At 30.3% G+C, this 18,725-nt stretch overlaps 2 protein-coding genes across 2 annotated transcripts; one reads left to right on the plus strand and one right to left on the minus strand.

The window, feature by feature from the left end:
- Window positions 1–456: 456 nt before the first annotated feature.
- Window positions 457–3,120, minus strand: LOC132745572 (uncharacterized). Its single transcript, XM_060734518.1, has 2 exons — window positions 2,988–3,120; window positions 457–2,831 (listed from the first exon to the last, which is right to left on the minus strand). The coding sequence occupies exons 1-2, from the start codon at window positions 3,033–3,035 to the stop codon at window positions 2,172–2,174; spliced, it is 708 nt and encodes a 235-aa protein (XP_060590501.1). The 5' UTR covers window positions 3,036–3,120; the 3' UTR covers window positions 457–2,171.
- Window positions 3,121–12,482: 9,362 nt separating this feature from the next.
- LOC132745578 (complement C1q tumor necrosis factor-related protein 2-like) lies at window positions 12,483–17,892 on the plus strand. The gene is made up of 6 exons (XM_060734526.1): window positions 12,483–13,114; window positions 14,762–14,844; window positions 15,302–15,353; window positions 15,540–15,631; window positions 15,985–16,045; window positions 17,483–17,892. Exons 1-6 carry the CDS (start codon window positions 12,643–12,645, stop codon window positions 17,890–17,892), a joined length of 1,170 nt encoding a protein of 389 aa, XP_060590509.1. The 5' UTR covers window positions 12,483–12,642.
- The last annotated feature ends 833 nt before the right edge of the window (window positions 17,893–18,725 follow it).

The raw sequence follows: 18,725 nt of genomic DNA on the forward strand, positions 1-18,725 counted from the left end.
CTATGTATTAATGTAGTTTAAGCTTATGAACTCTTTGAAAAAAGAAAGACAATTAATTCTATTTTATTAATTTTATTTTATTAATATTTTTTTGTCACAAACAAATATTCATGTATACATGTATCATTGTAAGGCTGATAGGAGGATGCTCTTCGACCCCTATCATGCCAATGGCGGGGAAAATAAATGGGGTTACCTCTTACAGGGCACACGGAAAAAACAACAACAATAAATGTATACAATATACTGTGTACAATAGATAATTAGTAATATTTAAATCAGAATTGTGATAGACGATATTTTGAAACAATAATACGTACTATATTTACATAAATAAAAACAAATTACAATTTTCAATGCTGAAATAGGTTTTTATATTAGAAATTTATAATAAATGAACATAAACAAAATACAATAGTTAGTTAGTAAAACTGAGATAGCATATTGACACTGTCCAATATATTTAACCCGCTGACATTCGAAAACTGCTGTTTGACAGAAAAAAGATTTACAAGGTCAGATTATTGTAACATTGTCTGCGATTGGCGAAAACGCGTAAGATTCACTGGGACATCAGGTGATAAGATGAAAATGTCATGTTTACAAGTACAAAAATTATTTAGAAACAAACACTGAATTGTTTTCTTAAGAAAATGAACTGTTTCATAAGTGTCTAGGATAATTTCTCATTTGGATAATAGCATTTTAAAAAATATTTGTCAGCAGGAAAATTTTCAGTGAAAAGGGGACATTTTGCGAAAGATTAGGTCGGTCAACAAGATAATTTAAATGCGTCTGACATCTTCTAGAAAAATTCACATCTTTAGCATGAATACTCAATTTTAAGGTTGGTTTAGTGGTCATTTATTATAATGTTAGTCTATTGGTAAATTAATACCGAAGACTGGCCATAAGACTAAAAGTAAAGAGAGCAATATAAGACGCAGCCAAAAGACATTATATATGTTCAACAGTAACAATAAGATAAAACAGGTCTATTAGATTATTTAGGTAGTTGATAAAAGTGATATTTGTAAAGTCATAGGAGTATACGTATTTGATTGTTTCCTTAAATTACTTATGGCAACAATATAACGTTACAGTAAATTGAAGAGCTTAACAAAAATGGTATAAATAAAACCATTGTCATGGTGGTATATGGTTCACTCATTTAAGAATTATTTACACGTAACTCAAGAATTTTGTATGCATATTCCTATCTACGAGATAGTTTCCAACACGAATGTACGCACGCACCCACCTTACGGACACTTGCGTACGCACGCGCGCGTGAACACACACACCTCGAAGGATTGCTGCACAACTTTAACGAGAAACGTCGGTTTAACGTCATACCAACACAGTAGAGGTTATAGGCGACTTTCCAGCTTTACCTGTAATTAATTCAGGCACGAGTGGATACATATTAAGTAGAACGCAACGAAGATTAATTTAGGATAATTTTCTTGGATGAATTAAAGAATCTAAAGTATCTGTTGGGAATCGAATCCACAGCAGTGATGGGTAAATTGTTTGAAGTCAGCTACCTTAACCACTCAGACAGGAAAGCTTTATTGATACATCATCCAGTATTAAGGATTATAAAACGATAGTGCTCCCGATACTTTCAAGAAACCATGAAGAATACATGTTTGTTTTATACAACATAGGTATAATATATCGATATTAACAATTCCGTTTTGTATAACTTGATGTACCCTCCTGCGCATCGGCCGAATGTTTCACGTCTCAGCGAGCTGAGAATGGAGCGTAAACTTTGATAATATCGATGTTAAATATTCATTAAATCCATTGCCTGCTGACTGCAATTGCATCTACTTATAAGACCAGTGCAAACCACATCTATGACGATTACAAATATTTATACATAAAGTTAATACATTAATATCAAATAGGTTCGTACATACCAAACGATAGATATCGAAAAATCAATCAACCATATACTTTAAATACATCTTTACGTATATATATGCGGTAAGTTTGAAAGTTAATGTTGCATTATGAAATGCATCTTTAAGTTTATACACTAAACATACGTATTGATTACATAACAACGTTATGCTCTAAATGATATAAAAGTAAAATGATTTATGCTTGTATAAACATTATCAATATTTCTGTTCATATACCCGTATATACTTTCCTAAAGCCTAGACTTTCAAGCCATAGTTTTTTCTTGATTCATGCACACCTGTGTTATCAATTAATTGTTTTCCATCGACAGTCCATTTGTCAAATGGCTGTTCAAATAAAATCTCAAATCCTGCCTTTTCAAATATTTTCTGTGCATAAATTGACGCAGACTCGGTTTTAACATATATTGGCTTGATTTCAAGGTTTCGGATCATACACAATGCAGAATTAACAATTTTAGATGCCATTCCTTGCTTTTGATATTTTTGTGAAACCGTAAGCCCAACAAAATGAAGTGCTTGTGTCGTTCCATAATATCCGAAGAAATCCGCTTTACTTGAACAATACGAAGTGATTAAGTGTTTCTGTTGTGTAGGTTTTGCTGGTATGCCAGTTAAAGCTGATCTGTCGTCTTTACATTGGACCTTTATCCTAATGATTGCAACAACGTCTTCAGTTTCTTTGGCAATAATCATTAGCGATAAATTCTGTTTCATTGTTGTTATCCAATAACCTTCATATTCGGACGTATACTGTACGTTTAAAGATCGGTTTATTGGTTCTTTTGTAAGGAAGTTATCTCTTGTAAACTCAATGGCTTTTCTGTAAAACTCTTTCGTCACCAAAACTAAAATCTTCCCGGGAGCATCAAATGTTTCTTGAGCAATATCAAATGCCTAGGTATATGTAAATACAAACAATATAAATATCCGACGTATACATAATTCAATGGTTTAACATGTTAAAGTAAAATTATAATAATAATGATTTATTGTAAAATAATAAAAATATTTTGTTAAAAAAATCCTGAATAGCAAATTCTTAAATTTCACCTTGTAAATCTGATCTAATTGCAAACTATTCAAATCCTGATCCTGCATTATTATTGCAACGTTTCAGTGAAACGGTGGTGAGTTTAACTTTAAAGCTAGTCTTATTATTGTATATAGCCCATATAGAACATTAGAATAGTTTGTTTCAAGTATCTGTGAGTTTAAATTGAATTTGATCTTCACTGCACATCTGTTGTATATATGATTTCACATGAGACTTGCCTTTTTCGTATTCAAATGTAGAAACGTTAATTATGACCTGAATATATGATGTAAAACGTACACTTGATTCATTTAAACATATGAAATTTCACCATAGAGTTGTGCATTTATATGAAACTATATGATTAATACATGTTTTGACCCCATTAAGATGATTAAAGTAATAATAATACTTATTCTAATATCTTATGAGAAACTGTAGCAAAAATATAAGCAGCATAATTTAAGATTGCTCGAAACTTGATTACAATTTGTTACATCACAATTTTGAATTGTTTAAAAACGCAATTTATCTTTATGCGAACTGGTATAAATTAAGATAGCACTAAAATAACCGTTTTTTTATATAAATCTTGTGTACATATGGTTGTGTACTGTTAATGACTGTCAATTTCGGAAAATCGGGTAAACAGATGTACACTAAAAATAGGTTGCACTCTTGATTTATTAAATATATATACATGTTTTATTAAATATATTTAAGGTCAGTTATAACGAAAATTGTCACTGAATGACAAAGATATGGACTGGATATGATTATTTTTGCACTATCCTAGAAAAGTACATGTTAATGTTATTGTTATCGAAAAGTAAATGTTAATGTATTTTTATATCGAAAAGTACATGTTAATGTTTTTTATATCGATAAGTCCATGTTATTGTTTTTTGTAATGAAAAGTACCCGTTAATGTATTTTGTATCGAAATGAACATGCTAATGTATTTTATTTCGATAAGTCCATGTAAATGTATTTTGTATCGACAAGTTCATGTTAATATTTTGTTTCGAAATGTACATGCTAATGTATTTTGAATTTTAAAATAGATGTCATCCTTTTTTATTGAAATGTACATATTTTTTTGAGAAACATAGAGAATATATTATATTAATATTTGTTTGTTTGAATATATTTAAAATGAAAAAAAAAACTTTTTAGAAACGCGTTTATAGTCATAAAAAAGTATGTATCATGCTTTTTATTAAAAATAATTGCACAATATATTGCATATTTACAAGTTTGTAACTTGATTCAGACAAATGACTGCAGCAGAAGTTTAATATTCGTTTTTTTTTAATTTCTACTATTGATTAGAATTTCACTCAATTACTTATGCAAAACAAAATAATAGTTATAATCATTTCAGTATTTCCTTCAGAAATATAGTAGAATTAGACATATAGTTGTTCCTAATGCCTTGTCTTACTATAAATGCTTCTCGTATAAAAATGCATAGTTTATTTACTTCGGTCTATAGATTTAACACTTGGTCTGTTATATTTGTTAATACAAATACAACGTTTTCGTATTTAATTGTATGCTGAACAGCTACAAAAAATAGATATTCATCTTCTTGGTCTTCGCTGTTACAAATAGTACAATGTCTTTGGTTTCGTGAAATTCTATAAATACCATAGCGATCAGTTTAACTTTGCAATTGATGAGAAGATAGTTTGATCTTCGTCAATTGAATTCGTAGTTTAAGAGAAATGTTATCTAAAAAGTATTCAAATTTCAAACAGTTTTTTAAATAATTTATAAGCTAGCAGACAATGTTGTAGTCCATGACTGAACAAACTGCTCAGTAAGTCTTTGTTTAAATAACAAAGAAAAAGGTTTTTATGTATAACTAACAACATAGCTATAAAAATCCAGTACTTTCTAACAGAAACTATAGTTAAGATAGAAAATTTACCTTGCCTCTAAAAATCATTTTACATTATTTCATACAACTTTGATATGTTCACAGTTTACATCTTCAGCCAGAAGTTTACAATTCTTACATATCTGTTAATGAACAACGGGTATCTGCATAACCCGCCATAAATAGCCATATTACTTGTAGTTTTTTTAAAAGAGATCAATTTGTGTTAGAACAGTGAATTTGTTCTTTTCAACATTATAATTATAGATGACGTATTTACTAAGTTTTCTGTTTTTGTAGAAGGTATATGAATGACGCTGTTTATCATTTGTGTATTCATTTGTGTATTGATTTTGTGTTTTGTGTATAATGTATGCGTTTTTCTGTATATTTCGGTATATTTCTGTAAATATGATAATAATTATTATGTATGCTACAAAACGTTTCATATTGTATTTAAATGTCGATGAGCTGTTAATCTGCTTAAGACTAATAAATATATGTTATGTTTTTTTTTATAAACATAGAGTATAGGATAATTGATCACGGGACCATGAAATGCATTGAATAAGTGACAAAGGGTTCTTGGTTGTAATGATATGCCTTTGGATTTGGCAAGCAGCATATTTATTTTATCATGCTTTAAAGTCCCGCATTTTCTTAAACAACAATTTTACTTATCCGGATTAACTTCTAATCCCCAAGTACTGCAACACGTGTATAATAACTGAGAATCTTTTGTAAATCAGAAGTTTTTTCCCAGTGATTACAATATCATCTACAAATAATTATATAGATATGTATCAAATTAATTTCTTCAAAATTAATACATGTACTAGAGTTAACATCATCTAGGAGAAATAACTTTACATCTTGTAAAAATAATAAAAAGACATTACTTCCCCTTGTTTTAATCCTATTGAACGCTTGAAATAATCTGAATATATATTTTACAACCTCTGACATAAATATGTAACGTTTTACCTATGACTTAAAAATAATAAAGCTAAACCACCGATCATTACGATACACACTGTCAAATGCTTTTAAGGTCTATAAATGCACATGTTTATATTTAATTTTATTTTGAATTTTTACTAATAATAGTATTTAGTACAACTAATAAAACAAAAGTTGAAGGGTTTTTGCGGAAACCGAACTAGGCATCCCTTACAACGTTATTATGTTCAACACAAACAGATATCCTTTCATTTAACACACCTATAAATATTTTTGAAAAAAACTCATTAGAGTAATATCTCTATAATACTAATGTCACATGGGTCATTTCTCTTAAACAAAAGAGCAATATCTCCATTCATCCACTTACATGTATACCGTTAACAATGTCAACTAAATTTGACATCAATATAACCGAAGATTCAATGAAATATTCATTTAAAAGCTGATCGCACGCAAAAGATTTACATTTCTTCAAATGGCGCTTAAAGTATCCAATGTCTACAGAAGTTATTGGTGAATTTAATTTTTCAAAAATTCATTCCTCATTTAGAAATTATGACTGCTTCAGAATTGTTCGACATTATATTATAAACATTAGGCAAAATCACTTAATTTAGAAAAGAATTAAAACAATTCTTGTATACTTATGCCACTATTTTCATGTGAATTCTTTTTCTTAGACAAATATTTCGAAAATATCTGAGTTTACAATAGCGCAGGCGTTCTACATCTTTTATTTGACCCTTTTTATAACTTCATTTCTTTCTTTAATAATATATTTATACACAAAACATATAAATACACATCGATACACTATTTTCATCATTTACATAAATTGTATATATTTACAACTTTAACATATTCACGCTTCGCAATAGAACATTCATCATCGAACAATTCCGTTTTTGTTTAAAGTTGCATTTTTAAAACAAGGCGTATCATATACATATTGATTGTGTAACAATAGATTTGTAACATCATTTATAACAGTTGTAAATTGTTCGATACAAGTATTCATTTAAGATTTATTTCTGTAGTAAGCATGACCAGTTAAGCTTATAAGTTACGGTAATAGAAATAAAACTACGTCCAAAATCATCACGGAGGTCACTATTCCATTTAACACCGATTTGCTCGTATTGACTATCATTTTCATTACAAATAAAATTACATGTTAGATTAAAACTAATGCGAGCGTAATATGACCATTCGTTAAGTTCTTCAATAGACAATATTAAATCGTGCTAAAGTTTTGCTCGTGTAGCAGTAAATTGTCAATAACGCTCGAACCATTTTTATTATTTGATTTTAACCTGTCAAATACTTACAGTTTTCTCCAAAGGGTTCACAGCAGGAGTGTGATCTTTTTGCTTTGTTGATTTACTTTGCTTCTCACCTTTTAACATTAATAAATCGTAAGCATAGACCATATACTCAGTATGTAATAGTTACCGTACGAGGAATAGGTCTGCATAGTATTAACAAACCCGGTGGCGATTTGAAGACCGAGAGAGAGTAGCGATCGTGGTTTTTAAAAGGCCACCGGGTCTGTAAATACTATGCAGACCTATTCCGAGTGCGGTAACTATCTTACCTACATGCTCTTTTGTTTTTTCTATCCATACATCATTTTTAAACTCAGTATTTATTAATGTTACTCACAAGAAACAAATTATTTATGTACTTCATCGTGTTTAAGAAAGCTTTCCAAAGTCATTCGAAGATACCAACCGCTACGCTCTTGTAATTCATTCGTTCACAAATCAGGTGTTATTTGAATATTCTCGTGTTTTTCGTGGCGGTTCATTATGTAATAAGGTCAAGTAAATGTACTTGTTGAGTTGAGTAATAGAAAATGAAAACATAACTTGTCGAGATTCTATTTCAAGTAGGCAAAGGTAAGATCATTATTTTGATATACGAGTACAAAACATAATAATAACATATACACATATTGAGGAAGAAAAAAACCGTTTACTAATCAAAAGAACGGAACACTTTTTTTTACCGGTATACAATGTACATGTATATAATTAATTCCATGGTAAATAGATGAACAGGCTATTTCTAATAGAATAAGAATATACGATTCTTTCAAAGGAAAGTAGAAGACAGAGTTCTATGAATAAACATTAGTAATACACGTAGATATACCGTCATGTATGTTGGATTTTTTGTTGTTTTTTATGATGTTTGGAAGAATTTTCTTTCGGTGTATTTTTAATAACCATAATCCCTTACTAATATGTTTGATAAGACCGCAGTCTGGAATGGAAGCCCAAGTCGTATTCTTGCAAAGAGCAGGCGAGTACTGCATGTACTGGTATACAAAATTAAAATTGTAATATAAAAAAAACTTGGGGATATGAGAAAAAACGGTCTTATACTTAAGATGAACTATTCTCTCACTGAGAAAGAAAGATACAGAAGTTGACTTTGATTCGATATGCACCAATAATAAAATCGTCGTATATATCCCATGATGCAGAATTGTTAAAATAATGCAGGATTGTGCAAAATAAGACATAGTTGTGAAAGAAAATGTCGAGAGCTAGTATCTTATGAAGCTATATAGTTCGGCAAATGTGTTAGGTATACCTAAAAGCAAACAATAAAGAAAGGCTAAATGTGCGTTTTTGTACTCATGAATATCGTGAAACACAAACTTCAGCGCCAGAGCAGTAGCCAGTTCGTTTGTCTCACAAATAATCTGGAATATATGTTTTGAGAGTCCTTACAGCCGTATACGCTAATTTATTTCTATTAATTTGGTGAAATATATATAGACTCTTTTTCCTATTTGAAAGGGGTCATTACCTCCTCTCCCCCTATAAATTTGCACAGTTCAGCGTTATTTTTCAAAATTTCTCTCTTACGGGATATCTGTTAACGGTGAATTTAGTGTAATGCACGAGTTTATCGACTTCACATATTTTCTATTGTATAGAGAACAATAGAACAATAACAGGTCGGTATATATTTGCAGACCTGTTAAGCGGTCGGTAAGTGATTTACTAGACCGCTTTTAACAAAAGAGCCGGTAGGTAAGTAACAATACGATTCCAGTTATAATCAAACATCGTGAAAGTGGTAACAATGGTATATCTAACGTTAAACAGAATCTAGATAATTTGGAGGTCAAATTCCAAAATGAGCTAAAATGTCGAAGAGTTTCTTTGTCTGGGAGTTAAAATCATAAATGACCCGGCTATATTGACTAAGTATATTACAAGTGGAGGACCTAAGGTAACGATGATGCCTATTATTCCCTCTAAAAGTTCACCAAAAAAAAATGCAGTAATAAAGGTGAATATCGAGTCTAATGATGGCATATCACAAATTGAAGAAAATGATTCTGGTCGCGAGGCATCATTTGTAATAGTTGAGCTCACAGACTTAAGACTGATCATAGTGACACAGTGAAGCATAGTTTTAGTAGTGATAAAGGCTTCTACCATGACGAACCTTAAGAATGTACACACTTTAGGCAAGGTTTCAGATATCAATATAATCGCCTAGACAATACTGGTACATGTAAGTAAATGAACTTATTTTCTTATCTAATGTGTGCATTATTAACAATAAATGTCTTAACATGGAATGTAACAGTTATTATGTCAAGTTGTACATACCTCCTCAAAGTCCTCCATAAACATAAAATTTACATTTGTGGTCTGTCTGAGTATGGGTTAAAAAATATAATTTAGATTTTTTGAACACTTTTGATAATATGTATATGTGTTATGCTGTGTCTGATAAGAACCTTATGTTACCAAGTAATCGAACAGTTGGTAAAAGTGGTGTTGAAATAGTTTATTTATCATTCTTAGTATAAACATTGTATTACTCAATTCAATATTGATGATGATGACAGAATCATCGGCATTCAATTCCAAATCAATAAATCAAATAAGATGTTTTACTTTCATTGTAGTAATCATTCTAATATCAAATAAAGAGAGTATATAGACAAGATGTGTGAGTTCTCCGAATATCTTTAAGGCGATTTTAACTTGTCCGTAAAGCTAGATTGTTCTGGAAGTGGTTGAAGTGCTTACCTTACTGAGTTTGTTTATCGTTGCAATCTTTTACAAGCAAACACGCTTCCGTTATGTTAAATATTTAATCAAACATTTGTATCATATGGAAATCGCTTTTCATCATCAATTCATCTTGATTCCTGAAAAAATTGACTGGATAGATAAATGTGAAAATTTTGACGATGCTTGTTTATATGTTTCTAATCATAGACCCGTATACTGTAAATAATTGTAGAATGTGAAAATATTTTGAATCCTGTGAGTTCTGAGAGAAAACATATTTGTTGGAAAAAGGTTGAAACCAATTATATACAAGTATATCCGTTTTTTTTAAAACATAATAATGATTGTCTGTTTGAAATGCAGCAATGTTAGTTTCCCAAAATCCTCATTCCCACAACATCTCAAACTTATTGGAATGAGCATCTCCCTAGACTCCATAAACGCATGAAGAATTTGCGTTCTGATTGGTGTAGGTAGATCTAGAATTCAAGACAATTATAGTTTTCATTCGTATAAAGCTGCAAAGCCTGAATTTTAGACAGATACATAGGTTTTACTTTTCTATATACTTTGAAGAAGCAGACAAGGAAATTAAAAGAACTGCTGAAATGGACCGGAACCATTTTTGGAAACTCATAAACCCAAAAAGAAAACGGTCAAGTTTAAGACCTGGTGCAGAAGTGAAATCTAATGGAAGAGTTTTTCGTGACCAATTATCTATACGAGAAAATTAGAAGGACAATTTAAAAATAAATATGACTTTACCAAATAGTTACAAATCAGTATTATGTTATTTTAGATGTGGCGTAGAACCTCATAGAAATTGAATCTGGGAGGCATGATGGAATATTTATAGACGGAAGAATAAGCCAATAGCATTACTTCAATTGAAAATGACAGTCATGTTTGAAATTTACACAATTGTAGTTTGCATAATGATATCCGAGATACTCTCTTTAGAAACGCTATTTTTTATGTAGCATATTTTTATGAAAATGAGTTACGCTGTTAAAATGAAACCCTTTTTAGTTTTGGTGTTTTTTGAAGAAAAATTTACATGTGTGAGTATGTTTTAGATTTACAGTTTATTTTTTCAATTCAATTGAGCTAATAATAGGAGTTTGTTGTTTCTTAAAGTATAATGTAATTGGTACAATGTAGTTACGCACTTTAGACATATTTAGAATTCTGATGGTCTTTTCTTAATACCAGTTATGTTTTTGGATTGCTGGTACTCCAATCAAAGGGAAATATGATACATGTTTATTTCATTTTTTGTCAATTTAAATTTTTCTCAGCAACGTACTTTACCCTATCAGCCTCTCTATTTTGATTCTCTTTATCTGTGCAAACACTCTTGATTTTAGCATTTAAATGTTTAGGTATATGTTAGTATTTTATTGAATATTAATTTTTAATGTCTCTTATTATTCAATTTTATAAATGGAATTGTGCTTTATTGTTTTGAGTAAATACATGTTGTTTTGTTATAAGACTAGTTATTATTCAAAATCATATAAATAAAGCATTACTAATACAACAATAGCAAACAACAAAATAAGGACAAAAGTGTTTAAAAAGACATATAATTTTATTAAAAACACTGAGGGACTCCACTGAGGTTTTTTGACATGACGGGAATGGAAATAATCTTTTGAGATTATGACTCCATTATCTATACTAACAACTTATCTGCAAAATTTCAGATCATTAGATTGCTCCGTTTTTCCAGTATAATTATTATAATAGTGAAAAATGACCCAAAATTGAAAAGCGTTTAAACGCTTTTCACTCAAATCGGCTGAGAATAGCACAAACATATGATTTTCAATGTATTTCTTCTATATTTTTGGTTATATTTTATTAATATTTATGTTTTAAGTGCTAATGTTTATCTATGTGAAAAATTTAAATTTCATGTTTTTTAGGCTTATAAACCTTAGTGGAGTTCCGTTAAATTAATATGGGCATATGTGTACTCTTATTTAAAGAAATCTATAACAAGTTATAAAAATACAAAGTAATAAAACATATACACACTTATGAAAAAAGTTACAATATCTTATGCAGTAAAAAACGACGTCTATGTAAAATGCTGCCGAAATTTTGGCACAACAGCTTATCGATGTTGAGAAAAAGCAGAACAAGAATGTTCCTGATGTAAGGCAGATATATGTAAGAAGTACAGTACAAATAATTTAATGTTTTGAAAGCGCGCCACTAAGTTATTCATTGAAATGTTAAACGAACTCTACAGTGACAACAATAATAATAATCACCAGAATAAAGATGATTGATTTAGTAAATTCAAATGGTGATTTAAAACTCATATATTATAAGCAGTTCAATATGTATTTGCTGTGTTATTATTGTACAAATTCGCCATATCACACTAATTCCTTAATGATACGGCTCATACGTTTTCCTTTTTTCAAAACCTAGAAATGAAATTCAAAGATAAGATTTAAACAACAACAACAAAAACAAACAACAACAACAACAACAAAAACCAACAACAAAAAACCAAACCAACTTTTTCGTAAATTTACATAAGACACACACTATTACCTTTGTCTGCCTTACAGTACAAAATATTTCTACGAAGTTTATCTTACGTAGATCATTCCTGGAAAGTGGGATGTTTGAAACACAAAACAGAACTTGGTCTTTTCTTGTAATTGTTTTTAAATATTAAGTATCATTCAAACGTCTAACAACTCAATGCTTTGAAATTATGCAAGGATTTATTTTTGTGAAAAGTCATAATTTTCAACAGGCATTATAATGGCATCGCTGACAACTTTGAGTATTGCAGTTTTATTAGCTCTTTGTTCAGCCGAACTCACGACAGACCAGTTGTATGATACAATTGCCGCCAAATTTGATAATGTTTACTTCGATATAAGGAAAATAAGAAGTGACGTGAAGGAAATATCCGAAAAGATCGAAATGAATGGCCAAATTGGACAAACGGACACGTGTGAAGTCCTGAAAGATAGATTAGAGAGCGTTAAAAAAGAAACAGACGCGAAATTCATAAAGTTTGAGGAAGAGATGAATGAATTGATTGACAAAATTACAAATGAATTAACTGAAAAAGGTTATAGCAGAGGCGGAATAATCTCTAATGTGGAAAGGAATTTGCAAATACTACAATCAGCTGTGAAGAATGGAAAAAAATATTCCCACGATTTGATGAGCTCATTTGAGGGCAGAATGGAAAATGTTGAACGAAAGATATTTGCATTTGAAAATGGTATGAAATATAATTTTCTAGCACATTTTAGGACCTTTACCATTTTTTTTACGGCATGGTCGTGAATTGGTAATTTGATGTTACATCATATGTTGCATAGAAAGTTTCCTACATATTATAGTTTATTAAAAGCGTGATTGTGAGCAGAATAATTGCAACTTTAATTAAGCAGGTTCGAGTCCGCTTCATTGAAATAACAAGTACAGATCTCATATGAGGAATCATGAACACTGGAACTCATATTTGTTTAGAAATTGTGTGGGAAATGATGTTACAAGATTGGTCAATCATTGAAATCCTTTCTTATTCATCAAACAGCAGGTGTCAAGTGCTGTATGTTTATATTTTTCTGTTCCTTCGGTATCATTAAGTACAGCACTTTTAAGTGTTGAGAATGAGTACTTCTCAAGACGATGCTAGGGGGCGTGAGGGATGTTGCACTTTTTGATTATCCCTCATGTATCCTTCTTGTTTTTAATGCTTCCGAGGGATCACTTCATTCCAGATATTTGCAATGAAAGACTATGGAACATTCTGTTTTTATTATTTTTTATTCATTATACCTTTATGACATACATGTACATAAATTTCACATACATTCATTTCACAATGAAAGACTATTGAACATTCTGTTTTTGTTATTTTTTATTCATTATACCTTTATGACATACATGTACATAAATTTCACATACATTCATTTCGCAATAATATAAAATCATATCATAATTTATTGTTATTTAATGTTTTCTCTAACCTAAATTTTACTTATGTCATAGCTTTTTTAAATCTTTCATAAATGAAAAAGAGTAGAAAAGTTAAAGTAAGAAAGGAGGAAAAATGTATTAGCTTTTTAACATTCTTTAATTACAGGTATTTCATTTATATGAATAAAAAGTATTTTTAATTACCGCGCGCTATGGTTAGCGTAATCTACAGACGCTTCGATGAAAAATGACTATTTTAACAATTAACAGTTCTTATTATATATATGCAATAAATATAATATTTTTTCTTGAAGATTCAAAACTAAAACGATTGAAGTCGTTGAATAAAACAATATTACCACTGTCTCTAAAAATTAGAATTCCTAAATGTTTCAATATACATTTGTGTATATGAAAAGTATGAACGTTTTGTTACAACTAATGCATCATATTGAGTGAGAAAAAGTTGAAAATAGTTGTAAAATTATAAACAAACATTATGCTTATCAATATTAAATAACATTTTACATTTTGGAAAAGTTTCATAATATGAGTGAAGGATATTTTCCTTCTTACAAATTGGTGGAAGGGATTTGGTCCAGTAATAGTAAATTAATTGTAGGGCATTTTATTACTTATTTTTATGAAAGGGCTTTAGCTTTCTGATGGTTAATTTGACTGTGGAAATTTTCCTTCTTTTGCCTCAAATTAATTTGACACTATGATATTTCCTTCTTACAAATGTGATGAAAGGGCTTGTCCATATTAAATTTTGAATATAAGATTCCACCTTCTTCTAAATTTGATAAAAACGTCTTTTTCTCCACTAATAGCTAATTTGGCTATTACAGTAGAATGTCCCCCTTACATATGTGATTAATGATAAATAATGAACATAGCATTTTATTTTCATCTTCTTAATTTTCTTTTCTATTTCTGTTAGCTCCTTTGAAAGGTGATAAAGGTGAAGTTGGTATGCCAGGGCCACGTGGTCGAGTAGGAATGATGGGCATTAAAGGGGAAAAGGTATGAATTATTTACTTTATATTTGATTGGTTCGGCAATAAGAGACTTACACGATATTAAAAAAAACTGTCTCAATGTTAAACATGTTAAAAGACTTGTTTTTATGAGATTTGTCTCGAATCTCAGGATTTCCATTGGTCAATAGACTTTCTGAGGCTGGTTGCCTGAGATTTAAGTTAAATGTTTGAAAAGTTTTTTATAACCTTAGACTTAATGATTTAGAGGTATGTGAATTCAATCATGTTGAAATAACATATAACTAATAGACAGTATTTACTTTAGAAACTTATAGAGACTTATTGAAAGTCCACATCTCTACTATTTCCAAAGATTAAAAATCTAATGATAAAAAACAATTGTTTTTTTTTTACTAATCTTTACTTTGTACGATCTTAAATCTTAGACTAACTATTAAGCAGTAATGAAATGTAATTATTTTCATATTTCATGTCTATAGGGACAAACTGGCTATAATGGCATAAATGGACAGAAGGGAAATAAGGGCACACGTATGTATTATCATGGTTTATTAACAGTTTTTCGCAGAATTTGTCTAGTTGTATTTGAAAAGTGAATAATCGATAACTTTTGATTAATTAGCTATGTCAAAACCTAAATATAAGCTATAAACTTTGCAAATATTGTTGTGAATTAATTATGAAAAGTAACAAAACAAATATTTTTATTTTTCAAAGCATCGAGTAAAGGTGAAAAGGGCGAAATTGGAATAATTGGACCGAGGGGATTTGATGGACATAAAGGGCAAAAGGGTGAAAAGGGAGAAAAGGTAAATAATATTCTACAGACTTCGTTATTTGAGTAAGAATGATACGGTTAAGTGCACACCTACCCTCATACTATGGAATCAGTAATTTAGAGCGTTAAATATTTCGCATGTAAGAGGGAGCTCGCGAGTTCTAATCCCAGTCAAGGTGGTATCTTTGCTGATGTATTTTCATCTTTATACTACGAGCTGCAATTGTTCAACAGAGGAGTATATATCCTCAGTTTATATTGTGTTCAGCACAAGTATTTTTGTAAGGAAAATAAATCTGAAAATCATATATTGCCTCTTGGTATTTAATGACCATCAACTATATAAGACTATTGATTCGTACATTCGTTTGTTCATTATTGTAGGGTCCATTGGATTTTAAAGCTATCCAGGAAATGAAAGGACAGGAAGGATCTACGGAATCACGTAAGACTTTAAAATAATTGTGAACAAAGTCGAATATGCAGAAAACTTAAGTCTTGTCTTTTCAAATATCCTAAATTAGGGGTGTCATCGATTCAATCGATATCGGTGTATCAACGATCTTTGTTATCCGATTCAATATTGATTCCATTTTTTAAATATCGGATATCGAATGCATATATATTTCTAGCTAAAGAGACTTCAGCGAACAGGTTTTATAAAACTGATAGACCTGCTTACTGTCCGAAACGTCAAAATAAAAGCGACATATAAAGTTATGGAAGCCAGAAACATTTTTTTTCTAAAATGAAAACGGCAATCAATGCCAAAGTTACCTCCCAGTGTCTCTAACGAATGCTGCCTAATTTCGTTTTAATCTCGCACGTCTGCTAATTGGATGGCAAGACCCCTCAATTCAGATTTTAAAAAGGGAAAATGCCAAGAAAAATTTGTCAGTGTTTTTTTTGTAAAAATTATGATTACAAAATGTTAAACTTTGATAATAAATCAGGTTCTTAACACTATAATTTGCCAATTAAACCCGGCTTAAATGGAATGGCAAGGATGGGATTTAGCATGATCAGTAACTACGTAATAGCAACAACAACAACTAAGTAAATTTAACTTTATAGTTACTAAGTTACGTTAGTAATTAGTTTTCATTTATAGCTATATGATAAAAAAAGAAACAAATTGTTCAGTTTTTATAGTTTACCTTTTTTGCATTTGTCTAAATACAACTGCTTTGTCAGTGTCCTTAGGAAACATTTAAAAAGACTTGAAAGCTAAATTTTAGCCTGGCAATCGATATATCGCTGTATCGCCGATAATTCATTACCGATATATCGATACAAAAGTCCTTATCGATGACACCTCTATCCTAAATATATGTTTTCACGTTATTTAAGGTCATTACTGATAAGAATATCTATGACGATTTAAAAATATTCACATATGAAAATAAAACCTCATTTTAGTATCAAAAATGAATATATTTTTCATACGTTTATGAAAATTCAATTATGGAAATAAAACATGTTATATGCTTTTTACATGAGAAAAGAAGTGTGAATTTTGGAAAAAAGTCATAAAAGTAGTATGCCAATTAGAACATGTAGTTAGTTTTTTGTACATCTTAAGTGTCCAAATAATAAGCTTGCTAATTAAAGCTCTGAAATAATGAAAAAGCAAACTAATGGCCAGACTTGAGAAGTTGACGAGTTATGTTTAATACCTGTTAGTACATGCATTGTTTTAAAAGAAGCATCATTTACATATGTTAAATATGACGCCATTCGTCTGTCATCTTAGCACAGCATATGGGCATCTACATTTAAAATATTAGAAGCAATGAGAACATAAAACAATAAAAACAGAAGTTAAACGTAGATTCACATCTTAGGTGTGCATTATATTATACAATATTTCTGTACATTTTAGGTTACGCTGTTTATTTCGCAGTGACCTTCAAGCCTCACAAACAGACACGTTTACAGTTGTCGTCAAATAAAATCTTACATTTTGACAATATATTGCAAAACACAGGAAGCGGTTACAGCACAGCAAATGGAAAATTTACAGCACCATACAGTGGCGTGTACCTATTCATATTTTTTGTTGAAACAAATGGCAATAAATACAATCATGCATGTGTAAAACTTTACGTTAATGGACATTATTATGTTTATGCAATAGCAGAAGCAAGTTATGATTACAACGATGTAAGTGGTGGAAATGCTTTCGTCAGTTATATGGTAGCAGGCGCCGAGGCCTGGCTGCAGACATGTTCGTCAGCCACGCATTATATTTGCAGATACGGTAGCACATTTACAGGCATTTTGCTTTATTAGATTGCCTACTTTAGCTACATAAACTGGAAATGTTTATGAATCACCATAATGTATATTGCAAATGTGCAATCAATAGTTATTTCAATTTGCGACTGATTTGTTAAATTTTCAGTTGATAACTAGAAGCAACAGGAATACAATGACGCTTTATTTTTTGTTATTACTGATTTGTTCTTCTTGTTTGCTGTCTTTTTTATCTGAATACGTTTCCTGATATATCAGACTTTTGTTTTCAGTCAATTAACTATAGCATTTTCTTTGCTTAACATATTTATAACGACACATTTTCATATTAAGGTAGACCATGGGTAATGCATTACCTCCACTTTGAGTATTCAAATAGGCTAGAATTGCTTGTAAATGTCACAATAGGGACTACGCTGGGATACCAGGCCGACCACAATTGCTATCTCAAACAACCAACAACTCAGTACGGAAAAATATATACAAATTTATTTACAGAAATGAATATTTATAAATGAAAAATGATTGTATATGATAAACTACTATGATAAGTCACTGCACAAACAAACACTATCAACGTATCTCAGTCTATTTCTCCCGTAAAGTTTCTGTCATGATGTATCAATAAAGTGGTGGCGTTGTTAAACAAAATTCGTCACAATGGCGGGCGTCTTGTATAAAATCTTATCAAGTGTAACTGTACTTCCTACAGTGTTGGCACAGTTGATAGGATCCTGAACAAGGGCATGCGTCACCCTTTAGCCATGGACATACGTGTGGAGGGCCCGTGTCATCTTCGGGTGTGTCCTCAAATAAGAAAGCTACAAAGTATAAAAACATGATAAGTTCCATGATAATCAAACATAAGG

The sequence above is a fragment of the Ruditapes philippinarum genome, unplaced genomic scaffold (genome assembly GCF_026571515.1).
Source record: "Ruditapes philippinarum isolate M1 unplaced genomic scaffold, ASM2657151v2 ctg3099_1_1_1_1, whole genome shotgun sequence".
Taxonomy (NCBI): Eukaryota; Metazoa; Mollusca; class Bivalvia; order Venerida; family Veneridae; genus Ruditapes; species Ruditapes philippinarum.